Genomic DNA, 12875 nt, shown 5'->3' on the forward strand with positions numbered 1-12875 from the left:
AGCCAACCCAGACATAAAAGCCAACAATAGCTACAAAATGTACCTCCTAGCAATGGTGGGTTTTAATCCTTCCATTTTTTCTCTTCTCCTGCCTTACACTGGTGCTGGTTTGGTGGGCTTTAAAAATAAAACAATTAAATACAAAAATCTTGTGAGAGTGAAGGGCTGAGTATACTCCTTAAAGGCAGAGGATGGTACTGAGGAATCTCTTCACACAGAGAGGTAGTTACATAGGACAAGTTCTTCACAGGCCCCAGGCTATTTGCATCCCCTTCAGAAGCTAGCAGAACTAAAACATTTTCTCCCTTTGATGTGCCCTAACTCTTTCATTCAAAACATTCTCCTTTACCAACAAACCTTTACCAGGACCCGAGGGAAGGGCCAAAAATGATACATTCTTTCTCTTCTCTTTAAGGAAGACGACAAAGGAGTACAAATGTGTGAACAAGACAGACAGCAAGAAGGATGGCCTGGGAGAGAGCAGAGGAGGCCTGCAGCAAACTTAGCACCTGAGTGAGGCTCAGTGCTGGCTAAGTACTCATATGTGACACCTGACTGCCACCATGTGTTGACACCTGCAGCCCCATACCTGACATCCGTGTGAGCCTGGATCTTCAATACCTTCACGTCTGAGTCTAGCACATTCAGAAGCACAGCCAGCTGCCGCACTAGAGTCTCCTTCTGCTGCTCTGTCAGCTGCTCAACACCAACCTGCAGGATCAACTCCACCAGGCCGTCCTTCTTGGGGTCTGAGGACAGAGAACGCAGGATTTTCATTGGAGATCACAGGCTTAATAAAGTCTGGGTCTGTGAAAGGGTTCAAAGGCAGTCTGGGCTCAAGAAAGGGTGCTGGCCAGTACCCACAGTACCTAGGCTCCATGCCCAGCACAGCAAAAGTAAGGTGAAAATAAGCAAATAAAAGTTTCAAAGAGCTCTTGTGTAACTTGTATATTTAGCTTTTAGGACTCAGATCGCTTTAATAACAAAGAGGTGAGTGTATTAACACACTCCTGGAATAACAGCACTTGGGGCTGCAGGAGCAAGAATCAGAAGCTCAAAGTCATCCTTGCCACATAATGAGTTCAAGCTGAAAGTGAGAGAGAGAGAGAGAGAGAGAGAGAGAGAGAGAGAGAGAGAGAGTCCCACAGAAGTCACTCTGAAGTATTTTTTTTCCAATTTATTCTACTTGGTTGTCTCAAGATAACCAACTGTGCCTTTGGGCCCTTTGGAACCCTGGCCCCTCACACACTTCTTAAGCACCTGAGAACATTGCTCTCCTGCTCCTGGGTGCTACCTAGGCCAGTTTACACTCTGAATCCCTATGGCCACCTTACTGAGGCTGTGCTCCCTCTGTCTGACCATGTTCTCTTCATGTGAAATCAGGAAAGCAAAAGCTTCCTGCCAGATATAATTCTTATTGATGAGGTACAAGTTGGGATCTGCTTGGTGGTGTAAAAGAAAGTACAGAAAAATCCTAAAATGGGCTAGAGAGGTGGCTCTGTGGTTAAGATCCCATACTGCTCTTCCAGAGGACCTAGGTTCAGTTCCCAAGCACCTCACACCCAGTGGTTCATAACTGCCTGTAACTCTAGTTCTAGAGGATCTCACACCCTCTTCTGGCCTCCAAGGACACTACATTCATGTGCATGAAACCACGACAGAGACACACACACACACACACACACACACACACGTCCCTATTTTATAAATAAAAAGAAAAACACTACTAGAGTGGGATTGGCCAAGAGCAGAAGCTAGGCACAGGTGGCTCCCATCCCAGTGACATCAACTTGGTACACACCTGGCAGCACCTCCACAGTGGCCGTGTCTGAGTCCGAGGCCCCCTGACTGTCAGTGACTAGCAAGTGAAAAGTGTAGACTCCTTCCACCAGATTGGTGAGCTGCAGAGCCGCCCCGTTGTCAGAGCCTCCAATCACGTCCTGAGAAGTGAAAGGATCCACAGGGCAGTTGTCAGGGTTGTACCCAGGAGCCTCTGTGGGGCTAGAAGCTCTGAGTCTCTTGCTTTCAGTTATGTATGACTTACATGGCTAGGGAGGGAGGGAGGGAAGAGGGAGTGGGGCTGAGGTTTTGAATCTTCAGCTCTTCCTTATATGGAACACCAGGATTGCAAGGACCCAGACAAGATGGCAAACTGAACTTTCCAGGAATTACTAAATTATTAATTAATGGAGGAAAATTTGTGAGCTTGGATTGAAACCCCTAGGACAAAGCATGGAGTTTTATAGACGTATTGTCTAACATAGTTTTATAATGCTCTCACTGCAGATCCTCTCATAGCATAACATATTCATCTTCTCAAGGGATCCCAGAGCCTTGGTAGACTACACATTCATCCTATGGCCCCATAGCTCCAGAGAGTGAGTGACAAGTCTTTTGGACAGTTTTGTCTGTACTTGCTAACCAGAATGGATGGCAACAGAAAGCCAAGAATCTGAACAGAGACATACTGCTATTTCATTTAGAAGTTAACCTACCATCTGGATGAACAGCATTCAGTCTAGGAGTACTTTAGGCTGTACAAGGCATTTTCAGTCCCTTCCCTGTAAGCATGCCTTTGATATATCTACAGGAGTATTTCTATAGATCTCGAGCCTTTAGCAATGGAGAGAAAGGGAGATGAACAGAAATTTACAACCTAAGAGGCAGTGTGATCCAATGGCTTCCAAAAGCTAAAAATCTGGGTTTGTTTGGTTTAAGGCTGAGCTCTTTGGCCATGGCCAAGTCACTTCCCACCTCTATAATTTACTCTCTGCCCCTTCAAAGTGGAAACAGGAATCCCCGTGCATCTGACACACCCGATACACAGAGGAAGAAAACTAAAATGGGAGGCTGAAGAGCAGAAGGGCCCCACTGGAAAGCTGGGCGCCCATGTCCCTCATGGTGCCAACCTTTTGATACTGTGACATGATGTTCTCATCTACAAATGTGTTGGGCTGCATTCACAGCTATTCTGGGACACGAGAGGCTTGGGCACCATGAGTGGGACACACCTGCATGGTCTGCTATCCTACCCAACAGCAGCCTGGTGTCTCCAGCCCCTCAGAACAGTCAAACCCAAGAAGCCTACTCATCTTATCTGGGAGATGAAACAGTGAGACAGAAACCACATGCCCAAGTTCCAATCTGCAATGTGATCTAAAGTTAGAACTTAGAAGGAGATAATTAAAGTTAAATGAGGTTACAGGAGTGGGGCCCGACCCACTGGATTAGTAAGTATCCTTATAAAGGAGACATGAGAGCAGTTTCCGTTTCTTTCCTCCTTTCTCGCCCCTGCCACAGGAAGATGTAGTAAGTAGGTGGCCACCCAGGATCCAGAAAGAGATCCCCCTACCAAAGATAAACTGGATGGCACCTTGGTCTTGGTTTTCCAGGCTTCAGAATTATGAGAATGTAATTTTCTATAGTTTAAGCCCCTCCCACACCATGATCTTTGTCCCAGCAGACCACACTGAGGACTCTGGATGCAGTGTACACAGCTGAGGGACACCGCCCATTAAGTACTCACTCCAGCAGCTGGACTCTGGCCATCCCGGATCCACAGATAGGACACAATTCCTCGGTCATCAGTAGACCTTGAACCATCCAAAGTAATGGAATTATTGGGAAGTATAAGGACATGTCTGCCACCAGCCTGGGCTCTGGGAGGACTATTATTTTCTAAGTCAGACATAGCAAAAACAAAAGCAAAGAAACTGATTTAAAACACTAGCAATGGCATGTCATAAAACATGCACAACTGTTCTATCCTGCAGCCAAGGTTGTTTTAGATACCCCAAAGCATTGATTTCTGCCCCAAACACCTGTAAGATACAGATATAGACATTGAGCAGTTCTCGGTCCAATAGGAAGAGAGGCAAAAGCAAGTAATTTTACTGAAAATTATACAATAAAAACTACTGTAGAGGGCTAGGATGGACAGCCATGGAGTGCGAGTGCTTGCCTAGCATACGTGAAGCCCTCAGTCCAGCCTCTATCACTGAACAAACCCAAGTGTGATGCTGCATGCTTATAATCCCACTGTGCAAGAGAACCAGAAGTTCAAAACTTGTCTTTCAAAAAGAGGAGAGGGGGATATATATGGCCAACTAAATAAATGGCTTACTGGGTAAAGGTGCTTGTCACCAAAGCTAATGGACCCACATGGTAATCGGAGAGAATTGATTCTTAAAAGTTGTCTTCTCTCTCTCTTTCTCAATCTCTCTCTCTCTCTCTCTCACACACACACACACACACACACAGACACACACACACACTCACATGTGGCAAGCACACTCTCCTCCTGCACATATACATGCACAAAAAATAAAAACACAATAAAAAGTTTTAAATCTTCAACTATAAAAAATAAAGTACATAACTTGAACACACTCCTGTTCTTGGCCTTCCGAGAAAGCAGAGCACTGCACAGAACCGGATCATCTGTGGCCAGGGTCACAGCAGAGAGAACTGCTTGGCAAACAGAAGGCAACACTATTGCCCTGCAGAGAATGTTGGCTCATGGCGTCCTCCTCTACACACTCCCCCAAGCCAGGCAAGAATTAACTGACGTCATGTCAAGGGGAGGGGCTGGCCTGGTCTGGGCAGAGCTCAGTCAGGTATGAATACCAATATGAACACCAAGACTGCTGGGTAATCGTCAACTGGCTGGGGACCTGGGAGACTGGAAGGGACGGCAGGCTCAAGTCCTGTCACCGTGTCCACTCACCCTTCTTCACAGCCACAGTGAGGGTGGACGTGCTGCTCAGACCCTGCTGGTCTTTCACGGTTAACCGGAAGTGGTAGGTACCCACCTGAAGCCCGGTGACAGTGGCTATGGCTTTGTCCACATTCTCCATCTCCACTGCACTGGGCCCTCTGCAAAATGGGGGCGCGGAGACAAAAGGTGGGGCGTGAGATCTGTGCCCTAGCAAATGCCTCTACTTCCGTCTGGAGTGACCGTCTGGTCTTCTACAGAGTTCTAAGATGACTTTAGATGCACACGTGTTCTCTAGCTTGGCATGAGGGTCAAAGCCTGTTTCAAGCTGGGCAGTGGTGGCGCATGCCTTTAATCCTAGCACTTTGGAGGCAGAGGCAGGCGGATCTCTGAGTTTGGGGCCAGCCTGGTCTACAAAGAGAGTGCCAGGACAGCCAGGACTACACAGAGAAACCCTGTCTTGAAAAACAAAACAAAACGCCTGTTTCAAACAAAATATGCTGGTTTGGGGGAAAGGTTTTTTCATTCTTTTTTCTTTTTTTAATTGAGCTGCCACTGAAAAGATCTCTCTTTAGAAAATAAAATCTTAGAAACTTTTCATTTTTTCTCTCTTTCTTTCTTTCTTTCTTTCTTTCTTTCTTTCTTTCTTCCTTCCTTTCCTCCTCTTTCTCTCTTTCTTCCTTCCCTCTCCTTCCTTCCTTCCTTTCTTTCTTTCTTCCTTCCTTCCTTTCTTTCTTTCTTTCTTTCTTTCTTTCTTTCTTTCTTTCTTTCTTTCTTTCTATAAGGTCTCACTATTGTAGCCCAGGCTAGCCTTGAGCTCATGTTGAACTTTCTGCTTCAACCTCCTAAGTGCTGAGATTACAGGTGTGCACCACCATACCCAACCTCCTATTTCTGTTTGGAAACTCAGCTAAGTTTTCATCTTGCTTCAGGGCATGCATAGAAGAGGAAGGCACAAACCAGATGATCTGCCTCTGTGTCTAGTCAGTAAGTCCCTAGACTGGGTTGTCAGACAGATGCAGGTTTGTGTCTCCACAAAGCCTCCTCCTCTCTAGGTAACCTTAAGTATTCAGCCTCACTGGTTTATTCAAGCTTGAGTTTTGCAACTTTAAAATGGGGATGATCCAGCCCACTGTGATGGCACATGCCTTTAATTCTAGCACTTGAGAGGTAGAGAATAGTCAAGAGACAGGTGGATCTCTGTGAACTTAAGGCCAGCCTGATCTACATAAAGAGTTCCAGATCAGTCAGGACTACACAGTAAAATTCTGTCTCAAAATAAGTCAAAAATAAGAACGTTCCAGTTGCCTCTACAGAAGCCATGTAGCATTGAGATCCAGTAGGTAAGAGCTCAGGAAATGTTATAATATGGATTTCACCTTGAACTCTGTACATCGGTTACATGCTGGTTGGGTGTGGACAAACTGCACGAAGCTTTCCCTACATCTCTTCTACCAGGAAGTTCACCTCACACCAAGAGCCATCCACCTATTCTAGACTCCACGTCCCTCCACTGCCAACCCATGTCCATCTTCCCACAACACTACCCTCTTCTGTTTATGTGTTTGTTTGAGTTGGGGGGGGGTGAGGTCCTCACTATGTAGCCTAGGCTAGCCTTGAACTTGGGAATTTTCTGCTTCAAGTTTCCTACCCAAGTGCAAGGACTATGAACATGGACCACCATGCCTATAATACATATATATATATATATATATATATATTTTAATCAATAATGCCCAGTTACTCTTGGCTTGAATCTTGACTCCTAAACAAGCTCAAGCTGCTGTTTCATGCAATCCTCCAGGGAAGGGATGCTGTCAGTCACCGCTGACACAGCCTTGGGGCTGGGTGGACACTATACCTGATGCGTTCCCAGTGGTAGCAGACAATGCCGTGATCGTCACTGCTCTGGCTCCCGTCCAGTGTTGCACTCTGCACCGGGAAAACCAGCTCCTTATCAGGGCCTGCCACGGCCACCGGAGCCCGGTTGTTTTCTAGAGTTGTGGACAGTCAAGAGAGAAAAGAGAAGGAGGAAGCAAGGCAGAAAGGAGGGAGGAGCAGAAGAACAAGGAAACATAGGAAGGGAAGGAGAAAAGAAGAAGGAGGGAAGGTGAGGGGGGAAGGGAGAAAATAAGGAGGAAGGAAGAGAGGGGAGGAGGGAAGAAAGGAAAAAGGAGAGAAAAGAGGGAACAGAAATTAGTGTGCATAGACTTGCTCTCTTTTGCCTCTGTAGCCCTACTGTCTAGCACAGCATCTGCTAAACAGCAAACGTTGAAAATATTTCAGTTTGGGGCTGGAGAGACAACTTGGTGTGTAAGAGTAGGCTGTTCTTCCAGAGGACCTGGGTTCAGTTCCCTGTACCCATATGGTGGCTCACAACTGTCTGTGACTCCAGTTCCGATGCTTTCTTCTGGCCTTCACGGACATTCATGCAAGCCAATATGGTTCACAGACAGTCGTGCAAACCAAACACCCATGCACATAAAAAGAAATAAATATTTAAAGAAGGAAAGTATTTCAGCTGAATGTTGGAAGAAAGAAAAGGGAATAAAATATCACTCATGGTGTTATTTTGTAAATAGCTACTATTTCTGCTTAAAAAGAAAAAAAGCCATATCACACAGCCACAGCCTTTAGCACTGACATATCATGTCTTTCCCTCACTGCCCTCCTCAGTAGCATAGTGGCTTCCTGAATTCCTGAGGGCAACCATCTACAAAGCCCTTAATGAGAGCCCCACCTCTCTGTGTGGCACCTCACTCCAATCCTGGGCCCCACAGGCCTAGTTCTAGCTTTTTCTCCAGCCACACTGTTTTGTTTTGTTTCCTGCTCTTCAACATACCACTTTGTCCTGTGGCTTCTGGGAATCTGGTCCCTAATTTCTGAACACCTTTCTTCTTGGCCTCCATTTCCCATCCTTCTCCTCCTGATCATCTGCCATGAGTGTGGCCACTGGGACTCTAGGAAAAGCTATCTGTCAACCCAAGTGCTCTGCAGGTGCTCTTTAGGTGGACATCCTAATCTTACTGAGGAGAGCACCTGAATAGCTTCATGTCGCTACACATGCACTTGCCACAGCCCTGGAAGGGTAAAGGCCAGGTCCGTCTTTAATTCTGCATCCCTAGGGTCTGGCTCAGAGCGCCTTTAACATCTTAGCTGAGTCAGTTAATGAAAAAAACAAAATAGTTGTCTTTCAGTTGAGACCGTGCCCATCATCAGCATACCAAGCGATGGTTGTGGAAACAGCAGGCCTATAGAGAAGTTCTGAAGCCAAGACCATTGTAAGCAAGGTGTAGCCGCCTACCTATGCATCTCCTGAAGGATAGGGCAGCAGAGCCCTAGGTTTTTATAAGACTAGTAAAACCTAGATTGATCCCCTGTCTGTGTCTGACTGCATCTGAGCGTCAGGCCACACAGTCAGCCAGTCTCCTCAAGATGCCCTAGAACGCTCCCAAGTCAGGTTTGAGAGGCATAAGAATTACTCAACAAATCAGAGACACATGTGGTATTGATGACGACTCTCATTTTATCTTTTGTGCTATGGGTTAGAGACACATGACAAGATTCAGAACGTCAGAAGAGAATTTGTTCTCTGGCACATCAGCTCTCATGTCCCTGACTTCCTGCCAGCTCAGGGACCTCAAAACACTACCACCAAGTTAGACACAGCTGAAGGCCAAGAGTCCAGTTAGTTATTTCTGCTTTCATCTCTGGGGTCAGATCTCATTTGCATCTCACCTACCAGCCTGGACAGTCACAGTGACCAAAGCAGTGGATTGCTGTCCTGAGGAATCTGTCACCGTCAGCTGAAATGTGTATTCTCCTTCCTGCAGCTCAGACAAGTGAAGGTATGGAGTTTGCGTTCCCTACACAACAGCAAAAAATGACAACAAAAAGACTATAGTTAAAGAAGCACAAGAAAACAGTGTGCCATGACAGATGCTACTGGTTTTACTTAATGCAACAATCCTCAATTCAAAACAAGCTGGATGCAGTGGCTTGGGCCTCACACACCAGCTACTTGGTGTTCTACTTAGATTCTTTTTTTTCCCAACTTGACTCACACTAGGAGTGCCTCTCTGGGAAGAGGGCACTGCAGTTGAGAAAATGTCTCTATCAGATCAGCCTGTAGACAAGTCCGTGGGAGCACTTTCCTGATTAATGACAGATTTTAGAGAACCTAGCCCACCGTGGGTGGCATCACCCCTAGGCAGGTGGTTCTAGGTTGTATGAGAAACAGGCTGAGCAAGCCAAAAGAACAAGCCAGTAAGCAGTGTTCCTCTGTGGCCTCTGCTCCTGTTCCTGCCTCCAGGTTCCTGTCTTGAGTTCCTGCCCTGACTTTCCTTAGTAATGGATTACATCCTATGAGGTGAAGTAAAACTTTTTCTCCCCCACATTACATGGTCTTTATCACAGCAACAGAAAGCAAACAAAAGTTATTGGGAAGCTAAAGCAAAAGGGTAGCAAATTCAAGGCCTGGCAGGGAGACAGCAAGTTCAAAGCCAATCTGTTTAACTTAGGAAGACCCTAGCTCAACAATAAAAAGATAAAAAGGAATAAGGGATATTGCTCAATGATAGAGTGACTACCTAATATATGTGAGGTGCTAGGTTCAGTGCATGCACAAATTAAAATCGGAAAGGAAGGAGCAGAGTGTGAGCACACACCTTTGATCCCAGCACTTAGGAGGCAGGGATAGGCCGATCTCTTTGACTTTGAGGCCAGCCTGGTCTACATAGTGAGACCCTGTCTCAAAAGGGGCTGGGGGAAGAGGGGGAGTAAGAGGGAAGAAGAAAAATAAAACAGTATAAACCTAAGAAAATGTAATTTTGAGTCTGTTGTATATCCTCATATCATTGAAGGAACATAAATTAATAAAACCTCCAGAAGCCAATACAGCAGTGTCAAAACAGGGTCCTAGAATGGAGTTGTGTGAGATTTCTGAGTGATTATGAGAAAACTCCAAGAAACCAAGACATGAGTCTTATGACCTCCATCTCTTCAAGAAAACACAATTGTTCTTGGCTTGTGTTTTTGTGCTGCTCCCAGGTGTATCCGATAGCAGTGAGTTTACTTCAGATGATTCGTTACAACTAGCTATTGTTTGTTTATACACCTCTATGGAAAACCCATTTTTGCCACATGCAGCTTACCCTTGTGATTGTTCACTTTACTCATGTGACTCCTGTTAACCCTGATCATATAAACTGTCTGATGCTCTGAATAAAACTGGTTACTGTGTGAGACTTTAGTCCGTCTAGTTTATCAGCTCCCAGGTCCCACCGCCTCTAGAGCAGTAAACAGCAGTATCTGCTATGGTGTTACAGAAGTCTGTTCTTTACTAAGCAAGCCCACTTCTCAGCATCTGTTCCTCAGAGATCAGAGCAGGCAGCATGTGCATACTCACCAAATGCAGTTTGCAATGGCCAGCCATGAGAATGACTTAGATGCTTACCAGCAGGGGGATGCCTAACATAATGATGCTAATTTGAAAGAATGAAGATAATTTGTTGATACTGAAGTGAAAATGTCAGCCAGGCCTGGTGGTATATGCTGTCATTCCAGTGGGAATGTGGGAAGGTAGAGGTAGGAGGATGGGAGTTCCACGTCACACCTGCCTATGTAGCAAGTTCATGATCCTGGGCTACATAAGACCCTGTTTTCATAGATAGATAGACAGATAGATAGATAGATAGATAGATAGATAGATAGATAGATAGATAGATAAGCAAGCCAGGTGGTGGCAGGGCATGCTGCTGTTAATCCCAACACCCAGGAGGCAGGGGCGTTTCTGAGTTTGAGCCCAGCCTGATCTACATAGTGAGACTTGTCTCAAAAAAATTTTTTTTAATACCATAAGAAAAATCAAGTTAAAATTTCAACGACATGGTATGGTGTGGGTGTTGCAGCCCATGTCCTTAATCCCAGCACTCAGGAAGCAGAGGCAGGTGGATCTCTTGAGTTGTTTGAAGTCAATATGGTTTACAGAGTGAGTTCCAGGACAACCTGGGCTACACAGAAAAAAAGCAAAAAACAAAAAACAAAAAAATCCCTGTCTCAAATACAACCTCCCCAAAAAGATTTACTATGAAAAAAATAATGATAAAATCACACAACAATGTAAAGTCTGTCACAGATATTGCAATCCATACATCTGCAGATACATCCAAACACACAGGAAATATTCTTAAGGCTTATGAGTTAAAATTATCAAACTAATTATCTCCAATAAGGGATTTTATAAAAATCGTTATCCAAGGTATATTGTTAAATATTTATTCATTTATTTAGATTCTTTTTTTTGAGACAGGGTTTCTCTGTGTAACAGAGCCCTGGCTGCTCTGGAACTCTCTTTGTAGGCCAGGCTGACCTTAAACTCACAGAGATCTGCCTGCCTCTGCCTCTTGAGTGCTGGAATTAAAAGCATGTACCACCACTGCCCAGATGTGTTTCTTTCGTTTTGTTTTTTGAGTGAGGCTCTCACTTACCCAGGCTGACACTGAACTTGCAATTTTCCTGTCTCAGCCTTTCAAGTAACTGGGATGACATGTCTCCAACACTAGGCCCTGCTAAAAGTACATTTTTACTTCATCAAAATTCATTTGGATTTTTTTTAAGTGTAAGAAGCAATTTGCAGAACTGAGGATGTATTTCAGTGGGTAGAGTATTTGCCTGGTATGCACAAAGCCCTGAGCTCATACAACTGTAGTGGCATACATGTATTTTCCTAGCTTGCCAGAGATAGAGGCAGGAGAATCAGAAGTTTAAGGCCATCCTTGTCTTCCCAGTGAGCTTCAGGCCCTGAAAACATGACACAAAATCACCTCTTGGTGGTGACTGGACAAGCCTCCTCAAGTATCTGAATTTCAAACCCCAATAAACCTATCTAAAAAAACATGCAATCTAGTTATTATAATTATAAGCTATAAGTCTAGATTGGGCAGATCTAACACTATACTAACTTATTCTCCATCATGGCTTCCTCCTCCTCTCCCATCCTCTCTCCTTCCCTTTTCATCTTCTTTACTCTATCTGCCCCTACTCTCAAACCTCTAGTCCCACCTTTTTCCTTTCCCCTGTACTGTCCAATCACAGGCTCTAGCCTTAATTAACCAGTTAAAATAGGGAGAAGGTTAACATGAGATCACCTGAATACATGATTGACTGCCGGGGTTGTGGGGGGAGGGCAATCCCTCTTGAGAAAACAAAATTAACATCAAAATACAAACAACCTCAGGACAATCCACAGCAGGAAGATTTTTCTACATCGGGTTAACTGAAGAGGGAAGTGGCACCCCAGTACCATTCCATGGGCGTGAGCCCTGGGCTGCAGAAAGAGCACAGAGTGAGCTGTATACCAGCATCATACCCTCTCCTTCCTGACTGGGTGCAATGTGATTAAGGACCTAAAATTTCTACAACCCTCAAACTGTGAATCGGAATACATATTTCATTTCTTAAGTTGTCTCTCTTGAGTTTTTTGTCATAGAAATGAGACCAAGTCACGTCACTAATCCACCTGGGCCATTAGGTAATGGAAAGCCTAGTAACCTGGCTGGAGTAAGGAGACAGCTTACCCACAGCCAAGGTTTCAAAGTCATTGTGTCTTTAGACACATGTACTTAAAAGTCTGAACAGATTGGGCAGGAGCTGCAGTTCATGTGGTAGAGCATATATCTAACATGCACAAGGCCTCAGAGTTGATCCTTAGCACACACACCCCCCCCAAAAAAAAATCACAAAGGCATTCTTAAAAAAAGAAACGGCTAGATGTAGGCAAGATAGTACAAATTTGAGTAAATAGGACAAACAAAATAATAACTATTTTTTTTCCAAGTGACCTCAAGATCTAGTTGAAGCAATAGGACTGACTGGTTGTGTGCTGATTTGTGCTAACTCGAGCATGTGTGAGCAAGGGATGTAAATCTGGGGCAGGTAGGTAAGGTCAGATGCTCTTCCACCCATTTCGAGGTTTGAGAAATTTATAAAATAGAATTTCTGATTTGGCAACCACCCTAAACCAAGAATAGATGAATGGATGATAAATGATAGACAGATAGACAGATAAATACATATATACATACATACATACATACATACGTACATACATACATGATAGATAGATAGATAGATAGATAGATAGATAGATAGATAGATAGAT

At 44.6% G+C, this 12875-nt stretch overlaps 1 protein-coding gene across 4 annotated transcripts in view; it reads right to left on the reverse strand.

The window, feature by feature from the left end:
* The window catches only part of Kiaa0319 (KIAA0319 ortholog), a 59386-nt gene that overhangs the window by 18711 nt on the left and 27800 nt on the right, over window positions 1–12875 (reverse strand). For all 4 annotated transcript variants that reach the window (XM_028776323.1, XM_028776324.1, XM_028776325.1 and 1 more), the window contains 6 exons: window positions 8457–8580; window positions 6576–6708; window positions 4727–4875; window positions 3527–3678; window positions 1802–1940; window positions 590–749 (listed from right to left, as the gene is read on the reverse strand). In XM_028776323.1, the coding sequence (XP_028632156.1) occupies window positions 590–749; window positions 1802–1940; window positions 3527–3678; window positions 4727–4875; window positions 6576–6708; window positions 8457–8580 (857 nt within the window). The remainder of the gene's footprint in view (window positions 1–589; window positions 750–1801; window positions 1941–3526; window positions 3679–4726; window positions 4876–6575; window positions 6709–8456; window positions 8581–12875) is intronic.

This window comes from Grammomys surdaster, unplaced genomic scaffold (genome assembly GCF_004785775.1).
Source record: "Grammomys surdaster isolate TR1022 unplaced genomic scaffold, NIH_TR_1.0 267, whole genome shotgun sequence".
In the NCBI taxonomy this organism is placed as follows: domain Eukaryota; kingdom Metazoa; phylum Chordata; class Mammalia; order Rodentia; family Muridae; genus Grammomys; species Grammomys surdaster.